The sequence below is a fragment of the Coregonus clupeaformis genome, chromosome 4 (assembly GCF_020615455.1).
Source record: "Coregonus clupeaformis isolate EN_2021a chromosome 4, ASM2061545v1, whole genome shotgun sequence".
NCBI lineage: Eukaryota > Metazoa > Chordata > Actinopteri > Salmoniformes > Salmonidae > Coregonus > Coregonus clupeaformis.
Window position 1 is genome coordinate 14,068,119 of NC_059195.1, and position 16,615 is coordinate 14,084,733.

The 16,615-nt window shown below is 42.6% G+C and overlaps 2 protein-coding genes across 3 annotated transcripts; both read right to left on the bottom strand.

Moving 5' to 3' along the window:
* Positions 1–2,600: 2,600 nt before the first annotated feature.
* Positions 2,601–8,264, bottom strand: LOC121552828 (interleukin-10 receptor subunit beta). 2 transcript variants are annotated; one of them, XM_041865901.1, is made up of 7 exons: positions 8,100–8,264; positions 7,373–7,496; positions 5,289–5,458; positions 4,881–5,035; positions 3,997–4,138; positions 3,669–3,802; positions 2,601–3,521 (listed from the first exon to the last, which is right to left on the bottom strand). In XM_041865901.1, exons 1-7 carry the CDS (start codon positions 8,161–8,163, stop codon positions 3,414–3,416), a joined length of 897 nt encoding a protein of 298 aa, XP_041721835.1. In that variant the 5' UTR covers positions 8,164–8,264; the 3' UTR covers positions 2,601–3,413. The 2 variants fall into 2 exon arrangements, with proteins under 2 accessions (XP_041721835.1, XP_041721827.1); XM_041865893.1 differs by having other exon boundaries at positions 3,991–4,138.
* Positions 8,265–10,432: 2,168 nt separating this feature from the next.
* LOC121548419 (interferon alpha/beta receptor 2) lies at positions 10,433–13,726 on the bottom strand. The gene is made up of 6 exons (XM_041859852.1): positions 13,687–13,726; positions 13,091–13,214; positions 12,085–12,260; positions 11,667–11,830; positions 10,737–10,896; positions 10,433–10,563 (listed from the first exon to the last, which is right to left on the bottom strand). Exons 1-6 carry the CDS (start codon positions 13,724–13,726, stop codon positions 10,433–10,435), a joined length of 795 nt encoding a protein of 264 aa, XP_041715786.1.
* Between the last annotated feature and the right edge of the window lie 2,889 nt (positions 13,727–16,615).

The following is a 16,615-nucleotide window of genomic DNA, read 5'->3' on the forward strand; positions in this document are numbered from 1 at the left end:
ATTCCAAAACATGCATCCTGTTTGCAATAAGGCACTAAAGTAAAACTGCAAAAGATGTGGCAAAGCAATTAACTTTTTGTCCTGAATACAAAGTGTTATGTTTGTGACAAATCCAATACAAGACATTACTGAGTACCACTCCCCATATTTTCAAGCATAGTGGTTGCTGCATCATGTTATGGGTATGCTTGTAATTGTTAAGGACTGGGGAGATAAAAAAGGAATGGAATGGAGCTAAGCACAGGCAAAGTCCTAGAGGAAAACCTGGTTCAGTCTGCTTTCCACCAGACACTGGGAGTTTAATTCACCTTTCAGCAGGACAATAACCTAAAACACAAGGCCAAATATACACTGGAGTTGCTTACCAAGAAGACACTGAAAGTTCCTGAGTGGCCGAGTTACAGTTTTGACTTAATTATACTTGAAAATCTATGGCAAGACCTAAAAATGGTTGTCTAGCAATAATCAACAACCAATTTGACAGAATTTTGAAAATAATAATGGCCAAATGTTGCACAATCCAGGTGTGGAAAGCTCTTAGAGACTTATCCAGAATTATTCACAGCTGTATTTGCTGCCAAAGGTGCTTCTACAAATTATTGACACAGGGTTGTGAATACTTATGTAAATGAGATATTTCTGCATTTCATTTTCAATAAATTTGCTAAAATGTCTAAAAACATGTTTTCATTTTGTCATTACGTAGTATTGTGTGTAGATGTGTGAGGAAAAAAATATATTTAATCCATTTGAATTCAGGCTGTAACACAACAAAATGTGGAATAAGTCAAGGGGTGTGAATACTTTCAGTTCACATAAGCTACTGGGTAAACAATATGCCAAGCAATATGCCAAGCCGTCAAATGCACTTGGTATTGACCCCACAACTGGTGTCTGGGGTACTTTCTCATTACGGGCCGGTTTAGCAGACATAGATTAAGCCTCCAAAAATTGCTAGTGTAGAAATCCCCTACAATAACCCATGTGTAGCCTATAATATGTATTCCATTTTATTCACACTTAATAGACAATCAACAAATTTGAATTTGTTTGGTGACAACAATATTACAGAAAATACAAATTGTAGGTTATAACATGGGACACAACATTACAGTAACGTCTAGATAAATACATTAGCTTTGTTGTCGCAAGTAGGACATTTCATTTATTTATGTTAGACATTTGGATCACATGTAGGCCTATGTAATTAGATTATAAGGATGTAAGGATAAAGATGTATACTGAATAAAAATACTAACGCAACATGAAAAGTGTTGGTCCCATGTATCATGAGCTGAAATAAAAGATCCCAGAAATGTTCCATACGCACAAAAAGCTTATTTCTCTCAAATTTTGTGCACATATTTGTTTACATCCCTGTTCCTGTTAGTGAGCATTTGTCCTTTGCCAAGATAATCCATCCACCTGACAAGTATGGCATATCAAGAAGCTGATTAAACAGCATGATCATTACACATGTGCACCTTGTGCTGGGGACAATAAAAGGCCACTCTAAAATCTGCAGTTTTGTCACACAACACAATGCCACAGATGTCTCAAGTTTTGAGGGAATGTGCAATTGGCATGCTGACTGCAGGAATGTCCACCAGAGCTGTTGCCAGAGAATGTAATGTTAATTTCTCTACCATAAGCCGCCTCCAACATCGTTTTAGAGAATTTGGCAGTACGTCCAACCGGCCTCACAACCGCAGACCACATGTTACCACCCCAGCCCAGGACCTCTACATCAGGCTTCTTCACCTGCGGGATCGTCTGAGACCAGCCACCAGGACAGCTGATGAAACTGAGGAGTATTTCTGTCTGTAATAAATACCTTTTGTGGGGAAAAATGCATTCTGATTGGCTGGACCTGGCTCCCCAGTTGGTGGGCCTAGCTCCCAAGTGGGTGGGAATATGGCTCTTCACTGAGCATGCTCCTGATGTAATTTTTCCTCTGTTGAAAATCTATTGAAGTTTAAGTTATAGACTGGACAAAATTAGCCTACGAATTACTAGACTGATTACAGCTGCATGCAGCGTTTAATGTAAGCTCGAGAGATCAGGAGGCTTTGAGAAGCTAGGACAAAATATCATAATTATAATAGGTTGATTCATTAACTGTTGGGCACATTTTTTATTTGTTTGTGTGTGTGTGTGTGTGTGGTCTCCCACAATACAAATGGTCAAAAGTCTATAAAACATGACTTAATATGTTTTAATAAACAACACGTGTAAAAAGGACATCTTCCAAGTGCCAATGGAGTACCTTCAACTGTTAAAGGCCCAATGCAATAAAAAACGTGAGTTTCCTGTGTTTTATATTTCCACACTATGAGGTTGGAATAATACTGTGAAATTATGAAAATGATGATAATGCCCTTTTAGTATAAGAGCTGTTTGAAAAGACCGCCTGAAATGTCAGCCTGTTTATGTGGGATGGAGTTTTGGCCATCCATGTTGACATCACCATATGGTAAAGTCGTTTATAGACCAATAAGAAAGAGAGTTCCAAACCTCTCTGCCAATAACAGTTAATTTTCTGTTTTCCCCTCCACCACTCCCAGACAGTCCTAGCAAAATTCTTGCTTGAGAAATTGCTCTTTGCTAAAAAGCAATGTTTATTTTTAACCATTTTAATTGAAGTACCTTACTGTGATTGTTTTCATTGTTAATCAGAAATGATTTTGATATTTAGATAAAAATGGCTGCATTGGTCCTTTAAATATTCTTTATAAACACAGAGTGCATCAAGGCATAAACACTGAGACCATGTAATACTCCCCCCCTGGTCCTGTGCCATTTGGACTGTGTTGTAAGTCAGTTAAACATTAGAACTCTCTCTGATGACATAGTGGTTGAACCATTCCTTTGCCCTATACCATGATACCCCAAAAATGCCAGTATAGGCTTATCATGCATGGCCATAATGAATGATAGGCAATATTGATCATTATCATACACATAAAGGTCACATAAATAAATACATTACAATAAGTAGCTCTCTTAGCATTTCATCATAGTGATTAATAAATCACTAAATCCCTGATGTCAGTTAGAATATTATTTCTCTGTTCTCAGTAAGATACATATCCTCTTTTCTGCCATCCATTTTAGTCCTTGTCCTCTTTTCTTCCTTCACATCGGTCTACTCTCTTCCTCTTTTTGACCCATATCTTCCCCATCCACTTCAACATCTTTGTGATTGGGCGCGTTCGACATTGCAGCCGGCTTTAAAGGCGAGTCAAGACTGACTGATCAACAAATCACCTTGCATCATAAATAACTTCTCAATATTATTTGTAGATCTGTCAGTCGCAATTCACACGATACATCACAGTTTTGATACTCTTGAACACAGTGTTGTCTGCCAGTCTGTGTGTATTACGTTCTTCCAACCCCCAGATAGAGCTCTCCTAGGTCTCTGCCCCACCTGGCATGATGCTGACCTTGTGGTACACCTTCTCAGGCTGGGGGCTGCTCTGCATGGCCAGGATGGAGGAGCACGGGGGATCCAACAGCAACTGCATAGAATAGAATTCAACTTAATTGTGTTACAGAGAACAACATTATTATGGGCTGTCCTCCCCTTAGCAGCCTCCACTGCTACACACAAAGAAACACAGTCTATTATTCATTAAAACACACTGATCATGCGTCATACTACTGACCTCTGTGAAATGTTCAGGCAACTTGTCCTTGGGTCTGAGGAAGTGGACCACCCAGTAGCAGTACCAGAAGGCCAAGGCCAGCAGGGCCACTGCCACAGCCATCACCAGGGCTACCACCCAGGGCCTGTCATTGCCTGTGGAGTGGTTGGGGTTGGAAAAAGGACACCAGGGAGGAATAATTTAGTTGAGCGGGGGGGACTTGTACTTGGAGAAGCACTGAAGGCAGCAATCTAATCAAATCCTCATAATTTGTGTTTAACCGATGAAAGGGAGGAAGAGAGAGCGAGAGAGGCAGAAAGAGAGCGAGAGAAATGGGGCTCACCCTTACCGGTGCTCTCACACGTAACATTGCTGGGCTGGCTGTGTTTGGAGAACCTCAGGGTGTACGCCCAGACTTGAACACAGTACCTGGTCCATGGCTCCAGTGCCAAGACCACTTTACGCAGCTGGGTGTCATTCGTCCTTTTGGCCTGAGGGAGGCGATAGAGAAGTAGTGAGGATCGACAGCGCCATAGACTATCCCACCCACAGTCATAACAGTTACCACTGGCAGATGTAAAAGTAGTTGATGTGCTCTGACTCTAAACCCAGAGGGCTGCCCTAAATGCAACATAGTGAAACTTTGGGGGGTAATGCTCTAAGTAATGCTAATTTCACCATTATTTTATTTGTTTAAAATGCAATTTGTAGTGCTACAGTGGTAAATATTAAAATAAAAGCTTATTCCAAATTAAATTAACACCCCCACCTGTGTCATGGTTTTTAAAAAAATAATCCATGTGGCTGCACTTGTCTTCCCGGGACAGTCCCGTATCTCAGCCCCTTTTCAGGTGTCCAAACTTTCTTTCTACAAAAAAAATGTCCTTATGTCAGCAAGACGCATCAATTAATTCAGGCTACATGAGTGTAGACCCAATGATAATCGCCGAATGTCATAAAACGTTTTGGTGTTTTGTAAAAGATGTCTCTTTCCATTCATCAAATGGCGCAAGTGCACAGTGCACTGTTTGGATGCTGGAACTATTTTGGAGTGGACGAACATGCGCAAGTAGTCTACTTTTTGAAGTGATTTGTTTGACAATAAGATGAAAACATCAGGACTGGTTGTGCTCATGCCAAATTAAAAGGTAATAAAACAAAGTCTGTTTTTCTTTGTTTTAACATTATCAGATCCCTTGATGAAAGAAATGGTAAGTAAAATGGTCACCATACCTTCTCCTCCTGGCCCTCTTTCCAGTAGGTGATGTTAAAGGTTGCGTGGCTGTAGATGTCTTTGAACTCAGAGATCCTGAGCACTGGGTCTTTGATGCTCACTTCAATGTCAGCACCACTGGAGACAAGCGTCACACCGGGAGGGCCTAGCGTGGCTGTAGAGAGACATATGAAAGGAAGTAACCTACAGGAAGTGAACACCTCTCAGGTGAGGAGGGTTAAAGAAATTACACTTGCTAGCTGATAACCATAGACTAGTCTATTAAAGAGGCAATTCTGTCAGGCTCCAGTCTTTATTCACAGTCACACACTGTGTTTTACCCAACCTCTGGCTGAAGAGTGCTTGTTAATACATTTTCATACCCTTAACATCTGTCAAAGCTGTTACGGAGATGGGTATAAACTCACTGTGTTTATCCATGACAAACTGCTTAGTCACCATCCAGTGAGATGTGTCCCCCTTTCGTTCTGCCCTCACTTGAAAATTGTACACTCCATATTGGTTTAGATGACTGGTGAAGTCACAGCTTTGGGCTGTTGTGTTCCAACATACAACCAAATAGCTGCTGACCAAGCTCCTGTATCAAAACATGGCATCGTAGTTATTGCAGTAGAATATTATTACCAGCACGGCCGGACGCTCATTAGGCAGGATTAGGTGGATGGTGTATCAATACACCCAGTCACTACAAAGATAAAGGTGTCCTTCCTAACTAAGTTGCCGGAGAGGAATGAAACCGCTCAGGGATTTCACCAAGAAAACTGAGGATGGGTCAACAATATTGTAATTACTCCAAAATACTAACCTAAATGACAGAGTGAAAAGAAGAAAGCCTGTACAGAATAAAAATATTCCAAAACATGTATCCTGTTTGCAAAAAGGCACTAAAGTAAAACTGCAAAAAAATGCGGCAAATAATTTAACTTGATGTCCTCAATATAAAGCGTTATGTTTGGGGCAAATCCAACATATCACTGAGTACCACTCTTCATATTTTCAAGCATGGTGGTGGCTGCATCATGTTATGGGTATGCTTGTCATCGGCAAGGACTAGGGAGTTTTTTGGGATAAAAATAAACAGAATACAGGCACAGGCAAAATCCTAGAGGAAAACCTGGTTCAGTCTGCTTTCCAACAGACACTGGGAGAAAAATTCACAATTTAGCGGGACAATAAGTTAGCATTTGAAACAGTGGCCAGGTAAACAAAACCAAAGCATGGGTTGCTGTCATACCTTGTCCATAAACTGCTTACAGGATAAGGAAACCAATATGCCATTTTGTAATTTGGGTGATCTATGCCATTAACATTGATGGGGGCGGTATATATATTTTTTCAATCACCTAGTAGCAGGAACAGCACCATCTAGTGGTCAGAACCTGGTAATATCAGGATGTAGGATAGGACATAAACCTAACAACTTCAGTTACTAATTTCTCTTAACGAAAAAAATTAATAATAATACATTCACTGAGAAAACATTGCATTGGATGAAGAAACAATACTCAGAGCCGCAACTGTATACTCCTTGTTGTGGTGGGTTTGGTTGGGGGTCCGTGGGTGGCTTTTGATCATTTATTTGTATTCCTCATGTATTGATCATTGTTAGAAAAAATTATGGTGAAATTAGCATTACTTAGAGCATTACCCCCCAAAGTTTCACTATGTTGCATTTAGGGGGAACCCTCTGGGTTTAGAGTCAGAGCACATCAACTACTTTTACATCTGCCAGTGGTAACTGTTATGACTGTGGGTGGGATAGTCTATGGCGCTGTCGATCCCCACTACTTCTCTATTGCCTCCCTCAGGCCAAAAGGATGAATGGCAACCCGCTGCGTAAAGTGGTCTTGGTGCTTGAGCCATGGACCAGGTACTGTGTTCAAGTCTGGGTGTACACCCTATGGTTCTCCAAACACAGCCAGTCCAGCAATGTTATGCCTATTGTTTAAAAAAAAAAAGGTCCAAATCAGATGTTTGGTCCTATATTTATTGAATATGAATCCTATGAATTAAAATGGCCAATTAGCTTAATTTCTCAGAGATCAAATTATATTTCAACGAACGTATTTTGCAGTAATGCTAATCTTATTTGTATCTAACAAAAACAATTTCAGAACAATCTGAGATGGTGGGTGTCAAAATCCTCTTTCTTGTGCTTTTTAAGGTGGAACGATCCAAAGTGAAATAGGAGTGAAATAGTTGCACCCATTTCTTAAAAATATACTGAGTGCGTGTTGTTGTGGGTGTGTGTGTGTCAGTGTGAGCAAGTATAATGTATGAGACAAGTATGAATGTGTGTAGGTACAAAGAGTACGCCAGAGTGTGAGTGCGTGTGTATGAAACAGAGAGAGTCTACTGGTAAAGTCTACTTGTAGGTGTGTCAGTTCTCCTCTTTCCCAGCACCCACAGGAGGAAGTTCCTCATATTTCAATGTGTCACCCTCACTTTGCTCCATTGTGTTGTTTTTCATATTACCACGGTCTCCACTCACCTGTACTCTGCTCTGTAGGTTATGTTTTCTGTGTGGTTCTGAGGGGCATCCCACTCCAACACTAGTCCCATGTTGACCGAGTTAATCCTGATGTTACTGGGACTTGGAAGTTCAGCTAACACTGCTGTAAAGCCCCGAGATACACATTTGAACATACTGACAATATACTGTACTTCAGTGGTTCCCAACCAGGGGTACTAGGACCCCTGGGGGTACTCGGCCCATCCACAGACTCATGAGACCTACTGGTAAAATGTACATGAAGTGGTACTTCAGGGGTACTCAGGGCAGAGCAAAATTCAGTTGGTGGTACAGTAACCGAAAAAGGTTGGGAACCACTGATGTACATCATGCAGCAGGTGGGGGGAAATAGTATTGTACCTGCCTTAGACTATTTTAAGAGGTACTAGAGAAATGAAGCCCGCTTCATAGAGATAAACACTCTTGAGCAAATTTGCTCCTGTATGTTACAGAGAAGGAAGTAAGAAATGATTTACAGTAATGACGATGATAAATGTCAAGTGTTTCCATTGGTTCCCACAATTGGCAATACAATAGAGTGTACGTATGAGAGTGTTAAATAAATGTATAATAGACTGAAATTATAAAGGAATATCTACAAAAGGAGGTTTAAAACCTTCACCTACAAACATAGCCAATCGCTTGACAGCACAGTTGGTAGGCTATGCGATCTAGACTATGGTAAGACCAAGAGCAGAATACTGACCTGTCATTCCATGTAAAGTTAAACACAATTTAACAAACAAGATAGTAAAAACTGTAGATTGCATGTTTCCCAAGAGATTTTCAGTCTAATCCAATGACACTAAAATGTTCTGTTGGCTATATTTTTCTTGTGGCTGCTCTTGAGAGTTTGATGTGTAGCCGACTTTCTGAATGGTCTGAGAACTGCGGGGAATGCGTAACTACGCTGCGCATGAATACAGAACACCAAACGTATGGTTTCGGGGAAACCAAACACGTGACACGCGCTAGGCATTTCCTAGCTTCGCTACATTCAGTGTCAATAATAAAGCATTGCAATAAAAAGTATTCAATTTCCTCCTTTTATTATAGGTCTATAATTAAACCTAAAGTACTTGTTGAATATGACACAGTTCAATACATTTAAAGACAAATCGACATACATTTCACATTTTGTTTTACATGACAATATACTCTATAGGCCTGCCTATGCCTTTTTTTAAATTTTTTACATATAATAATAAATAATAATATGCCATTTAGCAGACGCTTTATGTGTGCATACATTTTTACGTATGGGTGGTCCCGGGGATCGAACCCACTACCCTGGTGTTACAAGCGCCATGCTCTACCAATTGAGCTACAGAGGACCACATTATTACATTACATGGTAATAATCAATCACAAAGTAGCCTTATTCACAAAAAAATAAGAATATAATTTTGTCATGACCCAGACAGAAATATAAACCAATGATTTTTTATAATCTTATCAGTGGATAATTGTGGGTTAAATATGTATTTGATCTCAAGGAGAACGCCACCAGTCCATAGCCTTCATCATCATCTTCTGCCTCGACACTCTCCTCCCCTGTGTATGGCCTGGGAGGGACAAAGTCATGGTGATTGGGGTCCAACCCCAGGCAGGACTGAGAGCAGGTTGAAAGGGTCAGGCTAGGGATCTGTAGGCATCTGACCATCACCACAGAAGGGAACAGAGGACTGCAGGCAGAGAGAGTAGCGCCAAAAAGGGTTTGGTGTTAAGCCACGGAAGAGGTAATATAAAAATCATTATAATGATGTTGATGGAATTTCCTTTCCCCCTGAGTGAATGCATAATCTGTTTTGAATTAAATTGGAGTCAGGCAAAGTTTCAGTAGATACACAGCAAAATTGTCCGTGTACATATCCTGATGTAAGCAGTTGTGGTGTTGATATGGTGTTACATTGTGTTACTATGAACAGACTGTTAAAAAATACTGTACAGGGTGTCAAATTAACCAGTGTTACCTAGTGTTGATTTTTCATTGTAACATTTCTAGTGTTGATTCAGGTGTTAAATTAACTCTGTAAGTGTTACATTAACACTCATTGGTGTAAAATAACCCTAGTGTTGGTGTTAATAACCAGTGTTAAACCAACACCACGCCCATCATTATCATATTTCCCAGCATGCCCTATTGCAGGTGTTGATTAATTAATCTTATGCTTATATAAATAACATGCATTTTTCTAAGGTAATCCAATCTGTTATTTGGACTTATTGCACCCGTTACTGAAATGCAAGTTCCAGTTTAGATGCTTAAGGTAGTCCCAACCCTGAACGCAAGTTGCGGGTGAATAAAAATTCCAAATGTTGGATATCCCCACTCTGGTTGGATTCCAATAGGAATTACATCACTTTACAAGCAAACATAATGTGACTTGCAGGCCTGATTTTGCCTGTAAACCATTACTTTTTGGCCACTGTATTAGTGTAAAACTAGACCCTCAAAATCAGGCCTTATGAATTATGTGTTGTATTGTGTTAAATAATTGCATTTTAATGATAACATATTTGCTTAGGATCTCACTTGGTGAAGGCCACAGGACTGAAAATGGATGAATGCAACAACCGTGTCTCTGTCACTAACAAATACAGTAATGGGTTGTAACTTTACAATTCACTTGAAAAGCAAGGCACTCAGGGAAATATGCAAATAAGGCTATACACTAAGCAGTGTGTTAATTTAACACTGAAAAGTGTGGACCCGTATAGACACCAGACCAGTTTTAAATTAAAAACTGTCAGTGTTGATTTAACACTTAAGAATTTGTTGTAAAGGGAAAGGTGAACACCATAACAGTGAAGTGTTAAATACAAGGTATTAGTAAACACCATAACAGTGTAACTTTAATACTAAGTTAGTGTAACATTTTAATGCCACTGATGTTGCAAAGAATCAGTGTTAAACGGCAACATTTTGAAAAGTGTAAATTCAACACTTTCTGGTGGTCCTCATTTAACACTTCAAAGGTGTGAAATTGAACACCCGCAGTGTTCAATTTACCGATCAAATTTTGCTGTGCAGTTGAATCATGGCAATAGTACCAGTGTTCTGGGGAGAGGTTTGTGCAGACAGAGCAGGCGACCACTGTAGACCACCACTCCACAGAGGAGCACCACCAGGAGGCTAAAGGCACACAGTACACTCAGAACCACAGGCACTGGGGGACAGACAGACACCAAGGGTTAGGGGCTATAATTGCTAACAGATGTAAACACTGATGTAAAATAATGGCTGTGCCTGTTGTGTATGACTGATTTACCAGTGCTGTATTGCTATGTTGTACTACACTGTGTGGTCTCTTAGCTGTGCTGTTAGGCCCTGGTACTGTACCTGTGTTGGCAGCAGTAGGGCTGGTGAAGGCACAGTGGGGCTCAGAGGGGACTGAGTGAGGGTTAAAGGTCGTAGACGGGGCGACAGTCACGCAATACTCCGCCCCTGGCTCCAGGTAGCCAATCACAGTCTCCTCAGTGGAGGTGACCCACATGCTGAACTGCAAAAAGGCAGAGACATTGTCACAATGTTTATATAATGTTTATAGACCCATTTTACCATGCTGTAATGCTTTGGATAAGTAATCCACATTGATCATTGATCATAATGGTCTAATTCATAGCCATGTGTGTAGCTATAATACCAATATCTCATTGAGATATTAGTCCTATGACTACTGTTTTGTTCATTCATTGTTGTCTTGTATTAGATTCACTGTGTCTCTACCGCATTGACAAATAACTGTGGGTTAGAGATGGGGAGATGAGATAACTGACAAAGAGATGGGGGGGAAGAGCCCCCTCCCCCTGAACCTGTGTAGGCATACTTTTTCTCAGAGTAAAAGGCGAGTTTCCTCGAACACAAACCAGACTGTGTGCTCCTGAGAGGAAGGTGTGGGCAAAACCACATGTATCTACATCTGCAGTACGAAAGATAAACAACCCTCAGAGAGGAAAAATGTGCCTTATTAAATTCTTATATTAGACAGATACTGATCTACTTTCTCATCAATGCCCTGATGTTATTCTCAGGTTCTATTCAAATAGAATGTATGTGGGTTTGACCACATTATCAGAACTTGCTTTCTTTTCTAGGTTTATGTCATTTCACGTATCTTTACACTGTAAAAAAAATAAAAAAACTTGAAATTATGCAGATAGGAGGTCAAACCCAACGTGACAGGGCAAGGTATCAGAATGTGTGTAAGATCAAAGCTGTAAGCAGACCCCATTGGTAGTCACATTTTGAACGACCAATCTCAAGTCCTACCTGAGATCCGTCCCTGGTCCGGCGCACCTGGCAGGTGAACTGCCTGTAGAGGAGCTGTGTGAGGGACAGGGAGCGCTGCAGGCCCCTGGATGTGGGGGGAGTTACCTGCAGGAGCAGGCAGTTCCCACAGCCGGACAAGGACACCACTAGAGGGCCCAGCAACGCTGCAACAGCAGGGGTCAGAGGTTACAGTGAAGACTGAATGATTCTATACAGGTCAATTACATCAGCAAACTGATGTAACGAGGACCACTAGAATGGACAATATTTTTCCATTTCCAAATATAAAAGAAGAGTAGACTAACGTTTCACTCAAATACCATTCTCAACATGCATTTTGTCTAGTGAGCCGCGTTATTCCAATGAAAAGAAAAGAGGACTGAAATGGAGGGGAAAAGGTACAGTAAGAGCGTCTCACTGTCAGTCAAGGGGTAGAAGAGCATAGAGAGGGACCAGTTGGACTTCTGAGTCGGGGTGAAGGCCTGAACACGGGCTTTGTAATGACGGAAGGAATCCTTGAACGTGTTAGTGAGGTCACATGACTGGCTGGTCTTCAACCTGGCACAACCCTTCACAAGCTGCCATGAGTTCTTCCTGGAGGAGGGGAAGAGATATAAAGCAATTAGAGAGTTTCATTTAGCCAAATTTGAAATCATAATTTAAGGTTTCCAAGACCTCTCTGATGAGAAGATGCTACCCATCCTGATGGGGGAGGACGCAGAGCTGTAGGTTGGCAGCGCACTCCATTGCTGGGCGTCAGGTAGCCGAGCAGTTAAGAGCATTGGGCCAGTAACCGAAAGGTTGCTGGTTCAAATCCCAGAGCCAACTAGGTGAAAAATCTGTCAATGTGCACTTGAGCAAGGCACTTAACCCTAATTGCTCCTGTAAGTCTCTGCTAAATGACTAAAATGTAGTAAAATGAGGGACAGTGTCTGACAAACCAACCTGCACATGTCTTCAAGTTATTTATTTACTTACTGATTTCCATATCTAATAAAACTCTACCCCCCCCCCACCCTTGATTATTGTTGTTACTGATTGTCCTGTTTGATAATTTTTTATGATGTTATTGATATTATTAATGAATTATTCAATTTCCAAAGTACACTTTGGCATTATGTACATTGTTACGTCATGCCCAATAAAGCAATTGAAATTGAATAGAAATTGAAATGAGAGAGAGAGAAAAAGAGAGAGAAATAGAGGGGAAAAAGCCAAGCAAATGTAACACTGATGATAATATCTACACTGCTCTACATTGCACAATTGCAGTGATTCAGTATTTGCCTTGACCACTTAAACAGATGAAATTAAAGCATTAGATCATCATGGAAGCCTACCTGAAAAGAAAGTGCTTACTCAGCAGCTACGTATAAGGATAAGTGAAATGAATGCAGGGGACTGAAGTGTAAGTGTGAGCTAACCTGAGGCACTGAACTATGAAATGTGTGTTGGCAGGAGTCCCTGGACCGGGCAGCCAGGTCAGAGTGTGCTCCAGGTTGAAGGAGACGATGGACACGTTGGTAGGGGCTGGGAGCATGGACACCACTGGAACATCCACACAAACAGATAGACAGACAGACAGAGTGAGACACACAGACAAAAACTAATCCCAAATGATAGACAGACACAGAACAGGACAGCCAGAGAGACAGGTATTTTAGCAGAGCAAAAGATTAGTACCAGACACAATGCAAACGAAAACACATCAAACATTTCCAGAAAATTATGTTTCAAATAATACAAACAATGAAGATAAGACACTGTAGATAAGGGAAGCTGTGTGTCAATATACAGTACATTATACAGCCCTCCTTCAAGAGTTGCAACTTGCAAGAGGAACATCCTGCATTAAATACTGCAGTCCTCACCAGAGAGTAAAATGCATTACCCAATCAATCACTGAAAATCAACTGAGGGTTTGGTTAAATGGTTTCGTTGAATGCAGCCAGTTGTGCAACTGACTAGATATCTCCTTCCCCTTCCCCCCAGAGACCACCCTTAAAAAAACAGAGCTTACCCAGGGGTAGGTGCAGGAGCAGCAGGGTCCAAGGCCCCATCATCCAGATTGGGTCAGGTCAGTCCAGTGGTAGCTGTGTAGGATGGCAGGCCTGGCTCTGTGTCTCGGGGTTAGAGTGCAATGAGCTGGGGCTAGGAGCCGCTGCTGTCATTTTTTAAAGGTGTAAGTTTCATTTCTCCAGAAATCCCTCCCTGAGTTGTTCCCCCTAACTCACTCACACACACCTTATAATATCCCTGTGCAGTATTCTGTCGCTCTCACACACTCACTGGACTGCTGCATGCTAAAATGGGATGTACAACACTGGATTGAAGAGTCTTTTCTATTTCTTTGCTGTCCAATTTGATGTAATATTTCTGTATGTGAATGTTTGAAGTGTATGCTGTATTAGTTGTGTGATTCTGTATGAGGTCAGTGTGAAGGAAGCTATACAGTTTAGATATTTCTGTCATGAACATAAAGCTTGCTTATAATGTTATACTGAATAGAGTGCTGTCATCTGTTTATTAACTGAGTTTATAACAATTACAAATGGTAAAATGGTATATAATAAATAAATACAAATAAAAAAAGGATACAAAATGTCTTCAAAAGACTCATTACAAAATGTTGGTATTAGTCATTTGACCCTTAACAGTTTGGCATTAACAAATATTACATTGAATTTACCAATAAACAGAATATCTCAAAACAACATTATTTTTGCATTGATTACATACATATAAAATAATACACGCTTCAAAATGACTACTTTTTCCTGAATATGTAACAGTTTGATTACATGTTTTCTATAGCATGACAAAAAGCAAGTAAAGAAGGCTACTACTATGTTGGCATAAACACTGAAAAGTATGTTGACCCTAAACTTGTGAATAAGTACAGAATACTGAATTGTATAGCTTGACCTATGATGCCCTTGACATATGCCCATGAGCATCAGTATTATTAGCTAATTGTCACGTTTCAGACAGACGACCAGAGGACCACAATTGCGTCACACCAGAAAGTTTATTAAACTTAAGGGAAAAGGGAAGTAGGGAGTGAATGAAGGCTCCAGGGGTAACAGGGATCCCGTCCAGTGCGCTGGGTCTGTGCCCCCCCCAGTGGCAGCGATGTGTCCTATGCAGCCGGTGGTGGGTGGTCCAGAAGTCCTGGGGGGGGGGGAGACACAGACACAACAGGGCGGAATGAAACCAGGCAGCAGTACAGTTCAAGGGAAATCCAAAATACGTAGTAGCAAGGCAGAAGGCTGGTCAGAGTTACCGGGATTGAAGAGTAGTCAGGAGTCGTAATGGCAGAAGCAGGTCTGGATCTCCTGAGGCAGATGAGTATCCAAAAACAGGCAGGTCCGGGGTCACAAAACCAGGGTGAGCCAGAAGCGCGAGCAAACAGGTTCCAGGTGTGAGCTTTGCAGACAATCTGACACCGGAGAGCTGAAAGACAGGGCCTAAAATACTGGGAGAGGTTAGTGGGTAATGCAGCGCAGCTGGCAGAGTAATTAGAGCCGAGCAGAGCAGGGACAGGTGGAGCTAGTTAGGCTGAGTAGAGAGAGTGGTGAGCAGAGTGGAAGAAAATTAAGGTGGTAACCCGGTGGAGTGAGAGGCTCATGACAGAACCCCCCCCCCAAGGGACGGCCCCAGAAGTCCCAAGAGCAACACCACGCCGGGCGGGAGGAGGGGAGCCGGAGGAGGGCTAGAACTCCTCCGAACGGTCCGAGTGAACGTCCTCATCCTCGGAGGAAGCCGGAGGGCCGTGGTCGGGAGATGGGACAGGTCCCGAGACAGGATCAGGCACAGGACAGGAAGCCGAGCGGGCAGGACGGTTAGGGACCCCTCTGGGGCGGCCCCTACGGATTGCAGGTTGATCAGGATGCCGTTGGTGGAAAGCGGTGATGAGAGTCCTATCCACAATCCGACTAGCTGGCACCCAGGTCCTTTCCTCAGGTCCATAGCCCTCCCAGTCAATGAGGTACTGGAGACCCCTACCCCTCCGTCTGGACCGAAGCAGGCGGCGGACGGTGTAAACCAGACCACCATCGACGAGCCGTGGAGGAGGAGGACAAGGCGCAGCAGGGACCAGCGGACTCTCATGGATGGGCTTAATCTTAGACACATGGAAAGTGGGGTGCACCCTCAGGGAATTAGGCAGTTGGAGCCGGACAGCAGTTGGGCTAATCACTCTTATGATAGGGAATGGGCCAATGAACCGAGGTGCCAGCTTCTGCGACTCCACCCTGAGTGGCAGGTTCTTCGATGACAACCACACCCCTTTGACCAACATGGTAGGTGGGAGCAGGAATTCTCCGACGGTTGGCCCCGGTAGTGTAGCTGGCAACGGATCTGAGGAGTGTGGCTCTAGCTTTGTTAAACACCTCTCTGAGACCATGGTAGCATTCTGGGACATTGGAGAGGTCAGGAGCGGAGTTAGTAGGTACTGGCCGAGGGGGTAGTGCGGCAGCAAGCAGGCAGGTTCGGTGGCAGTCCTCTCCCCACTCCCTGATCACCCCGGTCACCCAGTCGAGCTGAGGGTTGTGCCGGCGGAGCCATGGGTAACCCAGGATGAGGGGTTGGCCTGGAGAGGGGGAGCAGGTGAAACTGGATAGTTTCTTGATGGTTTCCGGACAGACCCATCGAGACCGGGGCCGTGACATGAGTGACCGATCCGAGTAAGTGTCCGTCCAGTGCCCGGGCAGGAATAGGAGGTGTCAAACGGAGGTTCTCCAGTCCCAGTTGGCGTGCCAGCTTGATGTCCATTATGTTGGCTTCGGCGCCAGAATCCACCAGAGCAGCCAGGGTGTGAGTAGAGTCAGAGAGGCGGAGGTGAACTTGCAGCAGGGGTTTGCGGTCGGAGGACTGGATGGTCATTGAACTCAACCGGACTCCCCCTATGCCCGGTGAGCTTCGGCCCTTTAAAGGGCAGGTTACCACAC

Excerpts from the sequence above, each read along its gene's own strand:
- LOC121552828 (XM_041865893.1), bottom strand. The coding sequence starts at position 8,163 with ATGCAATCTACAGTTTTTACTATCTTGTTTGTTAAATTGTGTTTAACT. Across the intron at positions 5,459-7,372 it reads ACCTACAGAGCAGAGTACAG|GAGCTTGGTCAGCAGCTATT; the intron begins GTGAGTGGAGAC and ends GTTTTGATACAG. Across the intron at positions 3,803-3,990 it reads GTGTGAGAGCACCGGTAAGG|GCAATGACAGGCCCTGGGTG; the intron begins GTGAGCCCCATT and ends ACCACTCCACAG.
- LOC121548419 (XM_041859852.1), bottom strand. The coding sequence starts at position 13,726 with ATGGGGCCTTGGACCCTGCTGCTCCTGCACCTACCCCTGG. Across the intron at positions 13,215-13,686 it reads GCTCCTGCACCTACCCCTGG|TGGTGTCCATGCTCCCAGCC; the intron begins GTAAGCTCTGTT and ends TGGATGTTCCAG. Across the intron at positions 10,564-10,736 it reads CCCTACTGCTGCCAACACAG|TGCCTGTGGTTCTGAGTGTA; the intron begins GTACAGTACCAG and ends TCTGTCCCCCAG.